The sequence below is a fragment of the Myotis daubentonii genome, chromosome X (assembly GCF_963259705.1).
Source record: "Myotis daubentonii chromosome X, mMyoDau2.1, whole genome shotgun sequence".
NCBI lineage: Eukaryota > Metazoa > Chordata > Mammalia > Chiroptera > Vespertilionidae > Myotis > Myotis daubentonii.
The window spans coordinates 35,879,648-35,902,869 of NC_081861.1; the positions used below are offsets into that span (position 1 = coordinate 35,879,648).

At 40.9% G+C, this 23,222-nt stretch overlaps 1 protein-coding gene across 2 annotated transcripts in view; it reads left to right on the forward strand.

Annotated features, from left to right (window-relative positions):
* The window catches only part of TENM1 (teneurin transmembrane protein 1), a 641,347-nt gene that overhangs the window by 548,203 nt on the left and 69,922 nt on the right, over positions 1 to 23,222 (forward strand). For both annotated transcript variants that reach the window (XM_059680479.1, XM_059680478.1), the window contains one exon: positions 1,351 to 1,505. In XM_059680479.1, the coding sequence (XP_059536462.1) occupies positions 1,351 to 1,505 (155 nt within the window). The remainder of the gene's footprint in view (positions 1 to 1,350; positions 1,506 to 23,222) is intronic.

Genomic DNA, 23,222 nt, shown 5'->3' on the forward strand with positions numbered 1-23,222 from the left:
GTGACTGGCTGGACTATAAATCAAAGGTTCCAACAACCCCCAATGTGTGCTCTATTAGTTTGCTCGAGTGACTCACAGAATTCAGAGCAACATTTTACTTACTGGATCACCAGTTTATTATTAAAAGATATAATACAGGAACAGCCAGATGGAAGAGATGCATAAAGCAAGATATGGGGAAAGGGCAAGGAGCTCCCATGCCCTCTCAGAGTGAGCCACTTTCTCCAACTCACCACATGTTCACACAACCCATAAGCTCTCTGAACCATGTCTTTTGGGATTTTTGTGGAGGCTTCATTACATAGACACAACTGATTAAATCATTGGCCCTCATTCTCCAACCCTCTAATCACAAGGTTGGCTCCACTGGCAACCAACCCATATTTAGGTGAGGCTAAAAATTAGCTCATTAGCATAACAAAAAACGCCTTTATCGCTCACCACTTAGTCAATTCCAAGAGATTTAGGTGCTCTTTGTTAGAAATAGGAACAAAAACAAATCACAATATCATAGGCAGGTAATCTTTTCCATATTTTACTAAAGAAGAGGCTGAAATTTGGAGAGACAAATTTCTCCATCAGTCACACATTGGTTATAAGTGGTGTATTCAGTATTAGAACCCTAGCTTTCTAACGGCTATTTTTATTTTATTTTCCAAGAAACCAGGCTGTAGTTAACACAGTATGTAAAAACTACTGTGAAAATTTTATTGGCTTTTATTTTTTTTTCTAAAAGCTTAACCATTCCCTTTGTGACACCATAATTTTTCTCTCCAACCCTCTTCCCCCTTAATAGGTATTATAGAGAAAAACACTCAGTCCAGTTTATCAGGATTATTACAAACTCTTTGTTAACTGAGTGTGAATTGATGAAAAGAATGTTAATGCTTTCCAAGTCAGTTATTTCTAATTCAACTATGAAAACAAGCAAGTAGCCTATACATCTGTACCCCAAAAGAAATGTAATACATACTGCCTCCTGTGTCTTTTTGCATTTATCTTAAAGAAGGTTTTTTGTTTGTTTGTTTGTTTGTTTGTTTGTTTGTTTGTTTGTTTGGGGGGGATGGTAAGCAAGTGTCAAGGGGGTGGAAATGTAAAACTGGACAACACGAAATTGTTAGACCTGGCTTTATCTCCACACGTTACATTTTGTCATTTCTTCTCAATACACAAAGAAGCGAATGTGTGCCCGAACAGACCCCTCCCATTACTGTCCTGGCCATGCTGCGCAAAATTGAATCCATATGTCTTTAAAATGCTTTTCCATTTCTACAGCTTCTTTTAAATTCCTGATCTTGGTGCAAATGTGGCCCACTAGCCTCCTAATGCTCATTTGCTCTTTCCCAACAGGCATCACAGTTGATAGGCATGGATTCATTTACTTTGTGGATGGGACTATGATTCGGAAAATTGATGAGAATGCTGTGATCTCCACTGTAATCGGCTCAAATGGTCTGACTTCCACACAGCCACTGAGCTGTGACTCAGGAATGGACATCACTCAGGTAGGCGCCACTGGTTTTTAAGTGTTATCACCATTTGGCATCATGGAAATGAATAACCATTTTCTCATACAGAAATTAGGTAGAAAGGAAGCCTGGGGTATCTGTTATAACATCAGACAACAGAAGTTTTGCCTTATGTAAGTTACTTTTTCTGCTCAGAAAAACTCAGTTGGGAGAAAATGACAAGCTAGGATGGGAGTAAGGCTAGATGGAATGTCAGCATAAGAATTAATGTCTCTCAAATTTGAATCAATTAGAGGGTAAGGCTAATCTCATTTATTAAATATTTTCCTAGATACATAACTTTATTATTTTTAAATAACATAGTATCTCACATTTGGGAAAGTACTGACTACTAAAGTCTTTAGACATCTCTTTAAATGAATATATGAGCATGACTTGTTATTTATGTGCCTATAAATAGCTATTTCTAGGGCATTTGAAATTTCTCTTAAGTAAAAACAACGTTACCTCCAAGATCTATTTTACGTATATTTAGGAAAGCTTTATGCCAGTGAGAATAAATAAGCAAATTCAGTGTTGTTCTCATATGAGTCCAAAATTCTGATTTTACCACAATTGTACAAAATCAGGATTAAACATGTGGAGAGATTATAGGGCATACAGCACAGACCTAACTGCCTGCGAATAAACTTCTCAGTCTTCATACACAGAGGTTGGTATTTAAAATGAGGGAAATGTCCCTACTGGCATAGCTCAGTGGTTGAGCATTGAGAGCTCACAGTTCGATTCCCAGTCAGAGCATATGCCTGGGTTGCAGGCTCAATCCCCAATGTGGGGCATGCAGGAGGCATCCAATCAATGATTCTTTCTCATTATTGATATTTCTATCTCTCTCTCCCTTTTCCTTCCTCTGTGAAATCAATAAAAATACATAAAAATGTTTAAAAAATAAATTAATTAAGTAAAATTAAAGAAATAGACCAGTCATCCTCAGAGGGCCCTTTAAACTCTAATTTTCCGTAAATCTATGACTTTGATGAAGTAGATTATTAGATAATCTTTTCAAATGAATTAGAGTAGAAATTGAGAGTTTTAAAGTTGGTTAGTGTCTCAGAGTGGATGGTTTTGATGACAAATAATAAAGCACCTTTCTAAAAGTAGTTTAAACAATAAGGTTTAATTATCCCACATAGTGAGATGACCACAGGTAGGCGAAGATGCCAGCAGATTTTCTTCATGTGTCACAGTGGACAGAATCAAGTCACTTACCCATGCCATCACCAGTCACTGGCAAAGAAGAAATGAGATCTCCAAAATGGATTCAGACCCTCTGGCACTGGGTCACTGTCCCTGAGCACATTGCTACCTAATTCTTGAACCCAAATCAGGGCTCTATTAGCAAGGAAAGGATTGCTGTTGGGTAGAAGGCCGGTGATATCCTCCACAATTACGATATTCCTGTTGCTTCCTTATTCATGCCACCTGAAACCTAACATAACAAGGAAAAGAAAGTGATCACCCAGAAACCTTGCTTTAGTCATTAGCTCTAATATTCTCTCCCATAGCCATCCGCCATACATACACAACGCTATTAAACACCAAAGATGTGTCTATTTGGGAGTTTCTTCTCTATGTACCTCTGCCTTACCCCAGAAACTCAGAAAATAGTCAAATAGAGTCAACTATAAAAATAAAATGGGAATTGGGAGGCTTGGGAAACACAATGAATGAACCATTCTTAGTGAGGGATTTGAGTGGATCAGGCTATCAAGTCCCAAAGTAGCTGAAATTTCTATGATGCAAAATCCTGAATAAGGCAAGGAAAAGGAGCATGATTTATGGCAGTAAGGAAGGGTGTGAATGTGTTTATGTGGAGGATGGGGATGAAAGAGAGAAGATACACATATATGATTCACTTGTGGGATATTTTTAACTTAAAATAGCACGCTTAGAATTGCAACCAGTCAACTCTAAACAGCTTATCTGTTTCTGTGTAGAAAAGTTATGCTGAACAGAGAATTCTTCATCTAAGTAGAGCAAATATATGATCCTCATCACCATGAGAAGGGTTATTTTTCACATGACACTTTGCAAGCCATCATTGCCACCGTAAAAGTGACCATGTCTCTTTCAGTTTAGGATGTAGAGTTCAGCCCATTGAAAAAGGGCCCTGGAAAAACCATCATTCCCTATCCTATGCTTAAAGCACCCTAAAGAGTGACTAGAATTTTTCCTGTTGGGATTTCAGAGAACAAAGAGTCCATACTGATCGCTACCTCAGTGTCCAGATTATGACCCCCCACCTTTATCAGGGGCTTGCTTCTCACAGCTCCATTCACTCAGTCCATAATTACCTCTCTTGGTCCAAATCCCACTCCCCACCCTTGTCACACCTCATATGTTCCATGGGAACCTTCCTTGATGGTTCTAGCCCTTATTGTTGTCTCATTCCCTTACTGAAATTTAGTATCACCACATTTAATATGTAATCTGTTCTCTATTACCCCACTGTGTGTCCAACTAATCTCCCATAGTAGACTGCATTTTCTTTGAACATGCATATAAATGCTCACCAGGCACAGTTAACATATATACCAATACCAAAAGGACACTATGGTACAAAGAATATGGAGCAGTAGTGAGAGATAAAGCTAGTGAGCTAAGCGGAAGCATATGATGAAGGACCTTAAAAGCATGATTGAGTTTCAGTTTTATCCAGTGGACAATGGGGAACGAATAATAGCATTAATCAAAGAAATGCATTTTTAAAATAGTATTAAGCATGGAAATGCCTTTTTCAAAAATCATTCTAACTGTAATAGAGAGAATGAGGTGGGGGGAAAAACAGTGTTAGAGGCAAGGAGATCACTTAAGAGTCAATTGAAGTAATATAGGTGTGACAGAGACAAAACATATCTATATTAATAAAAGAGAAAGATGCAAATTGACTGTCCCTCCACATGCCCACAAGCCATGCCCACCAGCCCATCAGGAGTGAGTATGCAAATTGACCTGACAAAGATGGTGAGTAAATTTGCATGCACAGGTGTCAAGCACCCCGGGAGGCAATGGTGGTCACGCACTCCTGAGACCTTCGCCTGCCCCGGGAGGCGAGGCCGGCTGTGCCTAGCCATGCCTGCGGGGTCCCAGGACCTTTGCCTGCCGGGGTCCAACCCCAGCAGGTCCAGGGGTTCCCAAAGGCGTGGACGGAGTCGGCGAAGAAGGAAGGACACGGAGACAGTGTTCAATTGATCAGCAGCCTAGCCAGGATCTACAGCCAGGATCTCCAGCCAAGTTCTGGTCTGGATCTCCAGAGAGGTTCTGCTTCGGATCTCCAGCCAGGTTCTGTGGCCATGTTCCCTCACTAGGTTCTCCAGCCAGGTTCTGTCCAGGTTCTCCAGCAAGGTTCTGTCACCAGGTTCTAGTCAGGTTCTCTTGCCATGTTCTATAGTCAGGTTCAGTCCAGGATCTTTTGCCATGTTCTCTCCAGCGAAGTTCTTCTGTCTGTAGGTTCTGTCTGTAGGTTCTCTCTTCTAAGTTCTGTCTCCTGAGTTCTGGCTTTTGCTGTCTTGTTGCATCTGTATTTATACCAGTTGATTCCAATCCTATCAATCTCTATTACAAAGGTTAGGGCGTTTCTTATCTCCATTCCAGGGAGTAAAGATTATGTAGCTTAAGCATGATTGTTCGTAGTTAAAGTGATTAATTACCCGCCTTGCACTTAGTTGAGGGGTTTTATCCCCTCCCTAACTTCAGGGGAAAATCCCTACCTGGGGAAACAACCTTTCTCGGAGAGGTGACCTTGGTTAAAACACAGCGCCAAGAAGGTGAGCAAACATATTAAGAACAGTATGCCATATATGCCAGGTCCCTTGAAACAGCAAGCATGGACCGGCTCCCGGCAAATTCCCCCTTTTTTATTTTTTAAAAGCAGGCATTAAAAAGAAAAACCCGAATTGCTCTCTTGTATCCATTTTAAGAGTAGGATTGGTGCTTTCTGCTATTACCTGAGTCCTGATCTATCACCCCAGGGAGAACTTGCCAATCCTGCACTTTCCTGGGGTGGAAAGGCTGCAGTGGGGTTAAGGATAAGGCTCCTTGGGCCTACCTTCTCCCATGCCTCTACATTTACCTTTCCAGCACCTTTCCTTCCTCAGAAAAGCATGGACATACTTCTTGTATAAAACGTTCTGTCTGACTGGGAGTAACCTTAATTCCTCTGCTAGCAAGCATATGTGTTAAAAGATCAATACAGAGTCTTCTTTCTTTAGACTCAGTATGGCACATCTTCTCAATCTAAGTTCTGTACTATCCACCTTCTTACCCTACTTATCCTCTGTAGGGGGGTTTGCAGGACCCTGGTGGAGTCCTATCCATCCTGAATGTGGGGGTTCTCAATGGGGGGGGCTTACCTATGGGAATCCTGTTCCAGGGGTTCCCAAAGGTGTGGACGGAGTCGGCGAAGACTATACACCCTTTTCCTATGGTGGAGTCCTATCCATCCCGAGTGTGGGGCACTTACCTAGGGGTCCCTGTTCGGGCGCCAGATGTCGAGTATGACTCCCTCCACGTTCTGTGTGGAGTAGGGTTTGGTATCTGGAAGAGGAGCCGCACAACAAATGAGAGAAAAAGACATGAGATAATTTTGCAATATTGGGGGACCAGGCGGGCAAGTCCCGCAGAGTGGGAGAGCGGGCAGAGAGCGGGAGGTTTGGAAGACTTGGCAGAGCAGGAGGTTGCTGGACATAGAGCAGAGCGAGAGAGAGCGCAGCTTGGAGGGCGTGGCTCCCTCTGTCACCCCAGCTTCCTCATCACAACTGTGGAAACTGACAGCAGGGAGGAGGAAGACCCACCCCCACAGAATCAGCCAGAATCAGCTGTTGGTCAGACAGCTCTCAATGGCCTGACAGCCAGGACTCTCATTCACCTGTATCTCAGACTGTGACAGAAGAGAGGTAGGACTATGTCTAAAGAACAACTGTTGATACAACATAGCTCTGCAGCCAAAAGGTGCTGGTGTTATCAACAGAAAATGTCTGAAGAGCAATGTGCGTCTGATCTTGAAAGAAGGCGGCGCCTGCGACAGAATGTATCTGAAGACCAGCTATTGGAAAAATGTTGCTCTGATGCCAAAAAAACACCTGTGTCATGGACAGAAAATGTCTAAAGACCAACATGCCTTTGAAGTTGAAAAAAGGCGGTGGCGATGACAGAATATGTTTAGAGAACAGTCATCAACAAGTACTACCAAATTCTGGTAGGAACTGCCTCCTTAGCAAAAATGGAGTACATGAGGATGCAATTCTCAAACATAGTTGTGGTGGAATGACTGTTCAATGTGAATTTTGCCTATCACTAAATTTCAACGATGAAAAACCATCTGAAGGGAAATTTACTCGATGTTGTAGCAAAGGAAAAGTTTGTCCAAATGATATACATTTTCCAGATTACCTGGCATATTTTAAAAGATTAATGACAAACGAAGATTCTGACAGTAAAAATTTCATGGAAAATATTCGTTCCATAAATAGTTCTTTTGCTTTTGCTTCCATGGGTGCAAATATTGCATCACCATCAGGATATGGGCCATACTGTTTTAGAATACATGAACAAGTTCATCACTGTACTGAAACTTTACATCCTTCGGATGGTGTTTCTCGGAAGTTTGCTCAACTCTATATTTTGGATACAGCCGAAACTACAAGTAAAAGATTAGCAATGCCAGAAAACCAGGGCTGCTCAGAAAGACTCATGATCAACATCGACAACCTCATGCATGAAATAAATGAATTAACAAAATCGTACAAGATGCTATATGCGGTAGAAAAGGAAGCCCAATCTGAAGCAGCAGCAAAAGGTATTGCTCCCATAGAGGTAACAATGGCGATTAAATACGATCGCAACAGTGATCCACGTAGATATAATTCTCCCCGTGTAACCGAGGTTGCTGTGATATTCAGAAATGAAGATGGAGCGCCTCCTTTTGAAAGGGACTTGCTCATTCATTGTAAACCAGATCCCAATAATCCAAATGCCACTAAAATGAAACAAATCAATATCCTGTTTCCTACATTAGATGCAATGACATATCCTATTCTTTTTCTACATGGTGAAAAAGGCTGGGGAACAGATATTGCATTAAGACTCAGAGACAACAGTGTAATTGACAATAATACTAGACAAAATGTAAGGACACAAGTCACACAAATGCAGTATTATGGATTTCATCTCTCTATGAGGGACACGTTCAATCCTGTTTTAAATGCAGGAATATTAACTCAACAGTTTATCGTGGATTCATATTCAAATATGGAGGCCAATTAGATAAATTTCATCAAAGCAAACCAATCTAAGTTGAGAGTTGAAAAATATAGTAGTTTGATGGATTATCTCAAATCTAGATCTGAAAATGACAATGTGCCTATTGGTAAAATGATAATGCTTCCATCATCTTTTGAGGGTAGTCCCAGAAAAATGTAGCAGCAATATCAGGATGCTATGGCAATTGTAACGAAGTATGGCAAGCCCGATTTATTCGTAACCATAACATGCAACCCCAAATGGGCAGATATTGCAAACAATTTACAATGCTGGCAAAAAGTTGAAAACAGACTTGACTTGGTAGCCAGAATTTTTAATATTAAGCTGAATGCTCTTTTAAATGATATCTGTAAATTCCATTTATTTGGCAAAGTAATAGCTAAAATTCATGTCATTGAATTTTAGAAACACGGACTGCCTCATGCTCACATCCTCTAATTAATTCCTTTTCAATGTGCATGAATTTCATGCACCGGGCCACTAGTCCTATCTAATAAAAGACAAAAAGGTAATTTACCAGACCTTCGCTACGCTTCCCATTGGCTAATCAGTGAGATATGCAAATTAACCACCAACAAAGATGGCGGCCAGCAGCCACGCAGCTGAAGCGAGGAGGAGGCTTGCTTGCTCCAGTGATGGAGGAAGCCAAGGTTCCCCGCCTGCCGTGGCCCGGCTCCAAGCTCCAAAAGCAACAAAGTTTCAATTATAGAAGCTAAACAAACCCCAGATACCTGCTTTCAGCATACCGTGGCCTCAGAGCTGGAGCCGGCTCTCAGCTCCAGTGACGGCAACAAAGTTTCAATTATAGAAGCTAAACAAACCCCAGATACCTGCTTTTAGCATACCGTGGCCTCAGAGCTGGAGCCGGCTCTCAGCTCCAGTGACAGCAACAAAGTTTCAATTATAGAAAGTAAATAAATCCCAGAATAAAAAAAAAAAAAAGAGGCTGGGGGCTTCAGTCATCGGCCAGCCTGAAAACGACCCTCAGCCCCTCACCCAGTTGGGATCCCCACCCTGAAGGGGGTGTGACCAGCTGCAAACACCCATCAGTACCTCACCCAGGCTGGCCAGGCACCCCAGCGGGACCCCCACCCTGATCCGGGACACACTTCAGGGCAAACCAGCCGGCCCCCACCTGTGCACTAAGCCTCTATCCTATATAGTAAAAGGGTAATATGCAAACTGACCCTAACAGCAGAAAGACTGGGAATGACTGGTCACTATGACACACACTGACTACCAGGGGGCAGACGCTCAATGCAGGAGCTACCCCAGCCGTGGGTAAACTACGGCCCGCGGGCCGGATCTGGCTCTTTTGAAATGAATAAAACTAAAAAAAAAAGACTCTACCCTTTTATGTAATGATGTTTACTTTGAATTTATATTAGTTCACACAAACACTCCATCCATGCTTTTGTTCCGGCCCTCCGGTCCAGTTTAAGAACACATTGTGGCCCTCGAGTCAAAAAGTTTGCCCACCCCTGAGCTACCCTCTGGTGGTCAGTGCGCTCCCACATGGGGGAGCTCTGCTCAGCCACAAGCCAGGCTGATGGCTGCCAGTACAGCGGTGGTGGTGGGACCCTCTCCCACCTCGTCAGCAGCGCTAAGGATGTCCGACTGCAGCTTAGGTCTGCTCCCTGCTGGCAAGTGGACATCCCCCAAGGGCTGCCAGGCTGCCAGAGGGATGTCTGATTGCCAGCTTAGGCCCAATCTCCCAGGGAGCAGGCCTAAGCCAGCAGATGGTCATCCCCCGAGGGGTCCCAGACTGCGAGAGGGCACAGGCTGGGCTGAGGGGACCCCCCTCCCCCGAGTGCACAAATTTTTGTGCACCGGGCCTCTAGTCAATATATAAATGATTAGCACCTTTCAAGAGACTCCCCTACAGATTAAGTTGGTTTCTAATGTTGTTGTTTTTTGTGAAGGGAGGATATTCAAATGATTTCTTTGGAATACAACTCTGTGATAACAGTGACTATGAAACTGCTCAGTTTTACGTGCATTACGTAGGCATGCAATGAAATAGCCAAACCTAAAGTATCAACAGTATGGATTAAGAAGGTTAGACAGATTGGCAAAATATTGGAGCTAAAATCAAAGAACTTGTTAACTGCCCAGCCAGCATGGCTCAGTGGTTGAGCATAGACCTATGAACCAGGAGGTCATGGTTCAATTCCTGGTCAGGGCACTTGCCTGGGTTGTGGCTCGATCCCCAGTAGGGGGGTGCAGGAGGAAATAAATCAATGATTCTCTCTCATCATTTATGTTTCTGTCTCTCTCTCCCTCTCCTTTCCTCTCTGAAGTCAATCAAAATATTTTTAAAAATAACTTGTTAACAGGTTTAATTTCAGAATAAAGTAACTATGTATCTGTGGTATCATTCCCTAAAAAGAAGGATACAAGAGGAGAAGAAGCAGGTTTTGAGTGAGGGTTGGATAATGGATTCAGCTCTGGATGTGTTGAGTTTGAGGTACCCATGTGCATCCAGGTAAATATACTAGGGAAGCAATTCAATAGAGATCTATAAAGCTCAATGCCTGCAATGGAGATAAGATTTGAGATTATGAGTTTATACCTGGTAATGGAAAATAGTGGAGTGGATAAGATTTTTCCAGGTAGGCTACATAGCATAAAAAAATTTTTTTAGGACCAAAATCCTAGGAATGTCACTATTCAAGAGAAGGCTGAGGAATGGGAGTCCATAGAGGAGACTGAGAGGAAGAGACCTGACAAATAGGAGGGAAACTAGGAATGTGTGTGGTCAAAAAAAAAAAGCCAAGGGAAATAAGCTTTTAAAAGGAAGGGAATGATTAATATCAAATGCTACTTAGAGGTCACATATAATAAGGTGGTTTTTTAAGAAGCCATTTAGTTTGACAGTATTCGTGACTGATAAGAGTGCCTTTGGTAGAGTGCTAATTAATTGGAGTCAGTTTGCAGTGGTAGAGTAGGAGGTGAGGAAATGGAAAAAGTGAAAATAGATGACACTTTTGAGATCTTTCACTGGGAAGGAGAAGTTTGGCCATTGAAGCAAATCATTACCCATGTATGGCACAGATGGACAAAAGTTGGGGGACACTGAATGAAATCAGATGGGTGAGTGGATAGAGTGTCTGCCAGGAGGAAGCCTGTGTGTGTGGCGCACCTTCCCAGATGTTCAGCCTCTATTGTGAGAGTTTCCCCTGTCTGTTTAGACAACTGTGGCAGATTGGGGATCATGTTTCCCATGTACTTAAGAACAGGAGCTGTCTTCAGCTAGAGGGAAGAAAACTGAGTAGGGAGCTTCATAACACCTTCAGAAAACAAAGCCCCTGTTGTTTATAATAGTACTTACCATGATCCAGCTGAGCTTACACTGCGCTCAAGTTTCATATATCATTAAATCAAAATGTATTGATGGGTGAAGGTGGAGACAGATGTCTAAGTGAGAACACACAGATTCTGCTGACAGGAACAGACAGGAGAGAAAAGAGAGGCCTCTGGTACAGCATGATGGTTTGAATCAGACCTTATGAAGAGCTTACTGGTTCTAAGGCTACGTGGCAGCATCAGATATTATCAAAAGATCTTTCAGAGTCCCCACCTTTTGAAACTTGTAAAGCAAATGTTGGCCGGCAATAATCTATGAATGCTTGAAAATCAGGCCTCTCTGGAGTCAGAAACATGGATCAGCTCTTTTTTCAAGGTCCCTTCCAACTCCATGAAGGTTTCTTTGCAGAAATATAGCACAGTTCCTAAAGTTCTTTAATACTTTCCATGCATTTCAAAACCAAAAGGTCCCCAACAGGGAAGGCCCATACATGCTAGCAGAGTACCTTTGGAAGCTGGGAAGTGATGCAGACAACAGTCCTCTTTATCTTACTTGCTTTTGTCTTCTATACTTTTCTGAGGCAAACCTGAGCCCCAGGAAGAATCAGTATTCAATAGCCTGCCCTAATCTTCAACATATCCTGATGTTTTCACTATAGTAATTCTAATAATAGCTGCTACCACTTAGTGAGAGCTTGCTATGTTCCAGGAACTATGCTAAGCATGTTCTTCACATTTTATCTCCACAACCCAACCACCCTTGAGAAGTATAATTACCCGCACCTACAGAGGAGAAAACTGGTGGAAATATTATATATTGTACATAGAGTTATTAAGTGATACAGCCAAGATTTGAGCATAAGCTTTCTGACCCCAATGTGCATTTTTCCAACTTCTGTGTTTTCAACAACAATTGGAGGTGACCAAATATCATTCTGTTTAGTGGGTGACAAATGTAATGTTGTTTGCCTGAAGAATATGGTGTTTATTCACAGAGTGTGTGTTCAGTGGCACTTAGGCAATAGTTTAATAAAATCTAATCATCTCAAGAAATGAAATTTGCTTTGACAATAAAATCAGCCATTTGTTCAAAATCGATATCTTTTTTTGATTTACTGAAATGTGAAACTGAACTCTCCGTGTAAACTCTGAAGCATAACTTCCCTTTATAAGCACTGCTATAAACAACCAGGCCTTTCTCTTCAGGAGATGAGTTGATTATGAAGAGATTGGGCTCTTTATTTCCATTGCTGCTTTTGAATCATCCTGTTCTGATAATTCACTTCCATCTCATACCTGACTAGAATGGAATTGGGAATTAGACCAACTCTCTTGGTGTGATAGCAAATTTGAGAGTTGATTTACTCCTTGGAGCTAGCCTAATGTGCCTCACCAAATCAGCCCAATAGTAGATATATAAGCAACATGGACCTTCTGTATGACAGATAATCCTGCTGACCCACTGTTCCTAAGGTACATACTTTAAGGTGTTTGTCTAGAGCAGTGGTCAGCAAACTGTGGCTCACGAGCCACATGCGGCTCTTTGGCCCCTTGAGTGTGGATCTTCCACAAAATACCACGTGCAGGCGCGCATGTACAGTGCGATTGAAACTTCGTGGCCCATGCACAGAAGTCAGTATTTTGTGAAGAGCCACACTCAAGGGGCCAAAGAGCTACATGTGGCTCGCGAGCCGAAGTTTGCTGGCCACTGGTATAGAGTATCTGCTACGTAATCAATCCTCCCTAAATTCTTACCGGATCATCTGTATACTCCCAAGTGGTCCCCAGAATACCCATTTGTCAGATGCACCTAACAGGTGGGGGAAGCATCATCCATGGTATGGAAGAAGGACGAAGGATGGCAATTGGTTCTTTGGAGGAGCAAACTTTGGCCCTAGGCATTTAATCTATTGAGGTAGTTAATCTACTGGAAATCCTACTCCTCTGTCCAATCATTTGATGCTGGACTTCTCTCTAGAATATTCTCCTCATGTAATAACAGATCAATCTCTCCTCAAATACCTCTGGTGACAGGGAATTCACTACCTCCTCCAAGCAGCTCATTCCATCTTTCAATATCTCTGACTAGCGTAAAACTCTTCTGGGATCCCTTTAACTTTTTCATCTTCCTTTAACGTTCACCATCTAGTCTTACTGCAACTTTTTAGGCCCTGTGTCATGAACTTAACCTATTTTCTATGAAATAGATATATTAGTGAACCAAGCACTATACTGGGTATTTTTGTATATGTTATCTTATTTAATCCTCATGACAATTCTTCAAGGTAAGTATTATGTTCACCTATTTTTAATAAACATGTAAAACAAGGGTCAGAAGAGTTGAGTAACTTGATCAAGGTCACATAACCAATAAATGGCAGAGTCCAAATTTGAACCTGGTCGAACTGATGTCAAAGTCCACATTTTTTTCACCAAACTACTATATCAAACTGTTTCCTCCACATGACAACCTTATCAATATATGTGAACAACTCTCTCAGGCTTCCTAAGTCACATCCACAATTCATTTAACTGTACCTCAGAATGGTTTTGAGTTTCTTCACCATTTTCTTCACTCTTCTCTGAAAATGTTCCTATTATATCTCTTAGAAACATGTTCCATCTGTATCTCTTTGAAAATGAGGCTTCCAGAAATGAATAAAATAATCCAGAATATAGGACCCTCTTTCTATATTCTCTGTCTCTGTTAATTTTGCCTGGTTGTTTTCAAAAGGATTTGCCAAAGAATGTTTACTTCAAACAAAATAAGTTCCCATTTATAAAACAGATGCAAACGGCAGATTCAAACAAGAAGTATATCCCATAACTTTTCTATTCAGGCCCACCCCCACCTATTAGTATTTCTTATAGCGACTCCCAAGGTACTTTTGCAAAATGCCAAGGAAATAAAGAGCACAGGTTAAGAAACTACAACTAAAGTTGAATTGGATTTTGGACACTTTTGATGTGATTACAGAGGACTAAAAATTCATATGTCTCTCACCCCCATCCTCCTCTTATACTTGCACACTTGGTTATTTGCATGTAATGTAGGATCTTACATTAGTCTGTATGCAATTCGATCTTATTATATTCAGCCCATATTTTTGTATTCTTTGTATTCTTCTGCTATTATGAAATGTCTTCAGCTTTGTGTTACTATGGATTTGAGGAATGCCTTCTAAGTCTTCATAGATGATAAAATAGATGGATAGGCCCAGATGAAACTGTGACACCACTAGACTAGTTATCTGTTAGATTATGAACCCATGTGTTGGATTCACCTATGTGTTGGATTCATAGTGGGTCCAGAATCAGCATAATAGCCTATGACCAGCTTTTTTTTAATGAAATAAAACAAAAAAATTCAGAATGTGTCATGTATAGTAAGGGTAAGTAAGTATTGTTTCATGAAACTTTCATTTCAATTGTATATCCCAGATAATGGTATAAAATATATCTTACTGAGTGGCTTACAAGTTTGAAAAACACTACCTTCACCGATATTTCCCTCAACTTTTCCACAAAATTATCATGAGAAACCTTACCAACCTCAGGTTGGTAATTCTGTCTAAAAGGAAATAAGAAAGCCTTGGCATCATTTGTTTCTAGTCATAGTATCCATAGGCACTACTTCCTCATCTAAGAACTAAAAAACAACTACTTAATAACGCACTCAAGGGTCTTTTCCAAATCAACATCAGGTTCCCTCCATGCAGTTTGTGGGGCACATCTTCTGATTCTTGTTGAAGTCAGAACTATATTTAACTATCTTTAATCTTCTAGCCCATGCTCTACTGCTCACTATTTCTCAATAATCACGAGAATATGTTCTAAAAACCCATTTGCAAGTTCTCTCTAAGAGGTAATTCTTTCTGTCCAAGAAACTTAAACTCTCTTTAAAGAAGTTAGCTGCTCTTTTGCAGTCCCTTCATCCACCTTGGACTTTGGTAACTTTGAATCAATGTTCTTTGTAGTCATTCTTCTTAAACAGAAAAAAACAAAACTCTCTTTTATCTACCAGCATCTGTCCCATCTGCCCCAAGCAACACACCTCTGCCTTCCCTGGTTGTCTCTACATGACTGAAAAAGCCATTATCTATTGTCCTTCAGATTTTTTTTGCAAGCTTCACATAAACTAACCGTAACTGGATAGAAAATGAAATACAAAGTCTCCTCTTCAAAATCTATATGTACATTTCACATTATCAAGTGAACTCAGTGTTTTCTGTTGTTTTGAAAAAAATCTATATAATATCCATATGTGAAAAGTTACAGCAATTGGGGTGGGGAGAACAAAAAGAAAGGAAAGGAAGGAAAGGGAAGGGAAGGGAAAGGAAGGGAAGGGAAGGGAAGGGAAGGGAAGGGAAGGGAAGGGAAGGGAAGGGAAGGGAAGGGAAGGGAAGGGAAGGGAAGGGAAAGGATGATAGTTTGAGAACAGAAAAGGTACCTTCTTTTCCCTCTTCTTAAAACTCTTGCCTAATGTCTCTCATATCTTGCTCTCTCCCCTGCCAACAGAATGTCCTCCTTCACTCTGAGTGATACAGATGATATTGAAACTCAAGTTCTTTAGGGGTTACTTGCTTTTCTTTGTGCACTTCCATCACTCTCCCATGTGCACACTGAAAGAGAACAGAATTAGATCTTTCAAATGAAGGCCATTATAAGTGAAACTAAAGGCCCGGTGCACTAAATTCATGCGGGGGGGGGGTCCCCTCAGCCCAGCCCACCCTCTCCAATCCAGGACTCCTTGGGGGATGTCCGACTGCCAGTTTAGGCTTGATCCCTCTCACAATCCTGGACCACTGGCTCCTAATCACTCACCTACCTGCCTGCCTGTTCACCCCTAACTGGCCCCCCCTGCCAGCCTGGTTGCCTCTAAATGCCCCCCCTGCTGGCCTAGTCGACCCCAACTGCCCCCTCCCGCTGACCTTGTCACCCCTAATAGCCCCACCACTGGCCTGGTCGCCCCTTACTGCCCCCCCCTGCTGGCCTGGTCTCTCCCAACTTCCCCTCCACCCCGCCAGCATGGTCACCCCTCACTGCCCCCCTCTGCTGGCCTGGTCACCCCTCACTGCCCCTCCTGTGGGCCTGATCGCCCCCAACTGCCCCCCCCGTGGGCCTGGTCACCCCATGCAGCCTGCTCTTCGGTCGTTTGGTCACCCCTCAATAACCCCCCTGCCAGCCTGGTCACCCCACACAGCCTGCTGTTCGGTCGTTTGGTCACCCCTCACTAATACCCCTGGGAGCCTGGTTGCCCCACACAGCCTGCTACTCAGTCATTTGGTTGACACTCACTAACCCCCCTGCCGGCCTGGTCGCCCCACACAGCCTGCTGCGCAGTCATTTGGTCATCCCTCAGTAACCCCCCTGCCGGCCTAGTCGCCCCACAGAGCCTTTTCTGTCGTCCGTTCGGTTGCAATGGTCACTTAGGCTTTTATTATTATAGATTCCCTGCAGGGACAGACTTCTGAATTTTGTGAGGATCTGTGGGGAATCAAGAAAATCTGAATTATAATAAGTTTGCTTGAATAAAGGGATCTCTCAGGGGGGAAAAAGAAAGTCTATTTTAAATATTCTTGCCACCAGAGATGAAAATCTTACCACTTTCACCCCCAGCACACCTCGTAATGCTTCAATGGCTACAGAACCTATCTCACTGTCAAAACACAAAAAAGGTATGTGGCCACACTCCAGATAATTCAGACAGAGGGATATGTGATAGAAGGAAGGAGTAAGTTTCAGGTAAACATTAAGACAGTAAGACAGGGAAGATGAAAGTAAGTTATCAGAGATATCTGTACACACTTCAATCAGGAGCCAGCAATACTAGTGGACAGTAGGCACAGCTAGATGGGAATAAAAGAAAGGTGACAAAGGGATAAGAGGAGGTTAGGCAGTAAAGATGGCTCAATCAGTAGATTAACAAGGCCCATGGGATAGTACTATGAAACCAAAAGAGTTATCTTGTAGCCCTTTTGCCAAGCATTTGCTTTGTCCTACTTGTTCATGGTTAGTTTAACCAACTGAGTCAACCCCTTCTATAGCGATCACTAACCAATGGGTGATATAGCATTAAAACTTACACCAGGATAGGAGCATCTGTAATACTTTCAAAAATAAAGATAAATTGAAAAAAACCCTTATAGCAGGTTAAAGCGGAATATTATACAGCCATAAAAAATAAAGAAATCTTGTCACATCCTACAACATGGATGAACCTTGAAGACATTATGCAAAGTGAAATAAGCCAGTCACAAAAAGACAAATATTTTAGGATTCCACTCATATGAATTATCTAAAGTAATCAAAAACATAGAAACAAAAAGTAGAAAGAAAGGCGGCTATCAAGGAGATGGGAAAGAAGGGATTAGTGTTTAATGGGTATAGAGTTTCAGTGTTATAAGATGAAGCTCTAGAAATCTGTTACACAGCAATATGCATATACATAACACTACCAAAGTTAAAAATGGTCCATATGATATATTTAATATTATGGTTTTTTCCAATAATAATAGTAAACCCATACCAACTAAACCTCCAATGAATTTTCCCATTTTCTTTCTCTCTTCTCATGCCTGGACATCAATAGTGCAGACATCTCATTGCTCACAATTGGCTGCTGCAGTAGTCCAAATGGAAGCATCCTAAATCAGCAATGTTCTGCTCTATTCATTTCAGCCTCATGCACTAGGTCAATACACATCAGTCCCAGCCAGTCCCTCCTGCTGGTCCAAAGGCTCATGATCATAAATGGAGACATGGAAGTGGGGAAGTGCTAGTCTCTACAAGTTAAAGAGGGATCGCAGTCTACATTAACCATGCTGCTCACTTAGCCACTCTCATCTCAAAGGCCTCAATATATCAAGAACCTTAAATATAGAAGTATTTGAATTAGAAAGTAATGACTATTGAATAAAAATGAGCTCACTTTCTAAAAGATGTGCTTATCAGCTTGGAATAGTTATTCATTTATTTCTTCAGGGGTACTGGGGTATATTTTATCAAAGTTATCTGGACAAATGGCTAACCCCCCATTTATTTCCCTTTGACCAAGGTAGCATGTCTAGTAGAACAGACATAGACAGTCCTGGTTGTGATTCCAGATTCTGCCATTTATTAAAAATGCAACCTTAGGCAAGCTACTTAGGGACTCTGTGTCTGAGCTTCCTCAATGGTAAAAAGTGGGATAAAAACACAGATTATCTCCTAAAACTATTGTAAAAGTTAAACAAGAAAACAAACATGAAAGAACTTTGTTTTTTGAGAGGTTCTTGCAACTGTAAATTGTTGGTATTGATCAAAAGTGAAGAGAGAGGTCATATGGTATTTATTACATGTAACCTTGGCTTTTATGTGTTCATTTGCCACAGTGGCATATGGAAAGAAGGTGGTACAAACCTTGATCTATATAGCAATCAAATTATGCTTTCATAGATGTTGTTCAGTCTTTGATTTGACAGCAGCACTAAGAACCATTAAAAACAGTTTTCTTTAGGAGTCCCTAGTGGCTCTTCACATTATGCACCTGTAAATGAGTGATCTGTTAAAGTTTATAGCTGAAAATGATATAATAATGCTAAAGAAACAGTACTTTTAGTTACCATTTGTACATTTTAGAAAAAAACACATCTATTTTTGAATTGTTTATCCTGTTCTTTTCTGAAATACAGTGATATAGAAAAAACGTTAAATCATTTTTGTCTACTTCTTGACCCAAAAGAGGTTCCTCTATAATTTCAGATTCAGCACTACACTTGGAAAACAGACACTAGAATTTTAGAGCCGGTTAATTACTCCTCTTTATGAGGCTAATTTAGTAAGTGGTCCAATTGTTGATTAAGTATCATCGCCTTTTTTTTAAATGTGAAAGCACTTGGAAAAGTATGAACTGCTATACCAATGTAAAGGATGATGTAAGACATTAATTGGCATCTTCAAGAAATATTTTCTGTTGATTCATCATACACTTGCTTAAAGTAGGAGGACACAAGAACAAAATAATTCTGCAAAGAGGTTATTCTGGTTGTGTGATATCTGTAGTTGTCAGTCTCTAATTTAAATGTATTCCTGGATGTTATTTATTACTCATTCAATCCAAACCTACTCTCATCATGCTGTCAAATACAGAACACCTTCTGAAACTGCAAAGGAGAGCCAAGCTTTTCTCTACTCCTTTTATAGAGGGTGTAAGAGTCAAAACCCGGCTTTAGGGCAGACTCTTCTTCCTAGTTATATCAGTATAAAAAGTCAGGCCCTGGCTGGTGTTGCTTAGTTGGTTGAGCACCGTCACACACACCAAAAGGTTGCCAGTTTGATTCCCAGTCAGGTAACATACCCAGGTTGCGTGTTTGCTCCCTGGTTGGGGTGCGTGCAGGAGGTAACCAATCGATGTTTCTCTCTCAGATCAATATTGTTCTCTCCCTCTTCCTTCCCCTCTCTCTAAAATCAATACACACACACACACACACACACACACACACACACACGTGTAAATGTGTAAATCATAATGGTTGGGAACACAGGCTACCTGGGTTTGAATCCCGGATCTGCCACCTGCAGCTGTATGCCCTGGGAAAAATTCTTTATCTGTAAATGAGATGATAAAGTTACCTTCCTCTATAGAAAAGTTGTGAGGATTAATAAGTATAGGTAGGTAGGTAGGTAGATAGAGATAGAGATAGAGATAGAGATAGAGATAGAGATAGAGATAGAGATATATATCACTTAGCAAAATGCCAGGTGCATAGTGCTCAATAGATTAGCAGTAGCAGCAGCAGCAGCAGCAGCACTGTAGTACAGTCATGATCCACTTAACAATAGGGATAGCTCTGAGAAATGCACCATTAAGTGATTTCATCATTATGCGAATATCACAGAGTGCACTTATACAAACCTGGGTGGTATAGCCTACCACACACCTAGACCATATGGTATAGCCTATTGCTCCTAGGTACAAATCTGTACATTATGTTACTATACTGATTGCTGTAGGCAGTTGTAACATAATGGTAAATATTTGTGTATCTAAACAGAAAAGACAGTAAAAATATGGTATAAAAGATTATAGCTAGATTGTACTCTTACAGGACCACTGTCTTATATGCAGTTTGCCATTGACTGAAATGTTATTGTGGCTCATAACTATAGTAGTGTTTGACCACCTATTCACAGAACAGAGAATTGAACTGATAATGTATGGAACCAAGATAAAAAGGACCAAGAAGAAGTTTGGCACAGCTATAGAAAGTGTGTAATCTTTCCTTCTGTCCTTTGTACATAGGTGCATCTTTTGCAGAGAGAGGGGCATGCATGTATCTATGTATAGATGAGTTTGATGGGATGTACAAACATGTGCTCCAGAGACTGGTCTTAACCTGCTATGACCCTCACAGAATGTTTTATCTGCCTAATGTTGATGCGAGGCTCTATCTAAATCACTTAAAGGATGTTCACTATAGTCATTGAATGGTGCCCCAAATCCTTCATTTTCTTTTTGCTTTCAAGAAGTGTCATGCTGACTGTAGAGCTAAAGCTGGAATGCAGTAAAAGTTTCAGACATCAGTGATTTGAGGTGTACAGATTTTAAATAATCTTCCATCTATTTGAAATCAAGATGTAAAGGAGCAGTTTATTTAGTGGGTAGCCTAGGTGTGTCAATTTCCCCCCAAAATTAAATATGAGAGTACATAAATAAGAAGACAGAGTTTATCTAGGTCAATATGATGCATGTGACTCTCCCAAAACAAAGCAAAGAGGCTCCCAGCTAAATAGGAAGTCAAAAGGAAAGATGAGCCTGATGTATTCATAAGAAGAAAGCAGTGCCCTAGTACTTTTGAAGAAATATTAGTCTACAAGTTGCTTTATCTATCCAATGACCTTTCTTTTTTATCAAGATATTCAGGTTCCAAACATGTCAATCATTTCTTTAAAATTCTAATATATAAAAACCCAAATTTAACAAAAGACAAACTGAGAAAAACATTGCAATAAGATGATCCAGAGTTCCTTTAAATATCATTTCCCTTCTCCAAATTTATTTAAACTCTTTTTTTAAGTTCAGTTTTCAGGCTTGCATGTCTTAAATAAAATCACATTTGGGGTATAATAACCTATTATCAGAGATATTTGCATTGCTCCCTCCAAAGTGACAGCTCAGGCTGTTTTTATAAGAAGTAGAAAACAGCAAGTCAACATTTTCAACTCCAGCATATCCAAGTACTACTGAAATGTCTGCACACGAGCAAATAGCCAGAGTTGTCAGGGGCCTTAAAATAAAAGTCAAGTACCATGCTCAATGCTATATAGAAAACATAATTTATCACATAAATAAAACCCCCTCAGCAGTGTCCTCTTTCCACATAAAGGACACTGGCATGTTAGCCCTTATTAAAACTATTAAGCACTAGAGGAAAATCATCTTCAAAGTTCAGGGAGAATCACAAGATGCAAAGCTTGCAAACTACTTTGTAACCACTCAGTCTTCTACAAACTTCACTCAGCAGGTGCCATGACCTGAAATAAACCCCAAACTCTCTAAGATATAGAAATATCTGGTTGGTAAATTCACTGGTTACAGTCTAGAGCTTATGCGACCAACATCCTGGCCTATGTCCCAATGTAAGACAATTGGCCTAATTATATTTCAGACTATACCTTTAAACATAAACCTGCTCTCTGTTAACTATGGGAGAGGGAAGTGCATGAATCAGTGCCAACACATCTTTATTAAATGGAAACACAATTCAAAGGGAAAGTTCTGTTGGCTATCATCAGGAATGTCATCTTTTTCATGCAAAAGTTAGTATATTTGGAAAAGTGAGCCCAGGGACATATAAAAGATTTCCCAAAAGGCTACACCTATTGAGAGGTGTTTATCTTGAGATCCATAAGAAGAGAAGTATGCATTTAGTCCACTTCAGAATACACTTCCACCTTTAAATCAAGAAGATTCTGAAGGAGCAATCCCAATGTCTGACAAGGAGACTTGTGAGATGGAATATAAAAGATACTTAGTATTAAACACCTAATGTATTATTATTTACAAGTAAATTTAAGATTATGGGAAATGTCATGGGCCAACCTTCTGAACCATTCAGTACAGAATTCTGTCTCCAAAAGGCATATGGGAGAGTGGCATGATCCATCGTGAAATCATCCTCAAAAATCACGATATGAAAAGTTTCTAGAAAATAATATCAGCATGGCTGTTCCAGAGAGTCAGAGAAACTCTGGATAAAGCCAATCAACCAACTTCATAGAGTCCAAGCACAGTGAATTTATTTCATATGCATATTTTCTAGACATGGCAGCTTCACAGGCCAGTAGATATGCAGCAGATGCTAGTGACTAACAAGTTCTCTGGGGCCAAGGCAGTCTTTGCTGGTTCTTGTTCACCTTTGTTAGCTTTCTTTTTCCACTGGCCTACAGTGAGTATTGTTCTTTCTCTGCTTTTGTATATGAGTTCATGCTGTGAATCTCAGTCAAGCAGTCAGAAAAACAGAAACCACATTAGTTATTTTAGCAAAGAAAACTTAATATAGGGAATGAGCTGTACAGGTATTAAAAGGTTGAAAATAAAAGAGAAATAGTATCTGCAGGAAGCATCCCCCACCTCTAGGGTTGGGAAACAAAGAAAAGAGGTTGGAATTATCATAACCTAGAAATATAGAGGATTTATTTACTCCATTGAGGTGGGACCTACTCCTCTGAGAAGATGCCAAACAGCTGCTTCAGGTACATCTCAGGGGTCACGATGAGACTGGTTCTCGGAGTATGGAAAGGAGCTGTTAAGTGCAGCCAGCTACTGTTGCCAGGATGAAGGGCTGCTGTTGCAGGAACAGAAAGCAAGCAGACAAGAGCAAGTCCTTTCTCTCTCCTCTAGCCTTCCAAAATACTTTTATTTCCCATATTGTCAGAACCTATCAGAAATCCAGCTGGTGAAAGAGAAATGTAGTTTGCAGAGTCCCAAGCCCAGTGCCACAAAGCAACGTCTTTAAAAGGGTGAATTTTAAGCTATGAGACAATAGCTTAATAACTAGCACACTGTGCAGTGAGGTGTTAAATTTCCATGTCATTGTTGCTGCTGGAGTCACTCAGATATGCTTACAGTTTGGATGTAACATT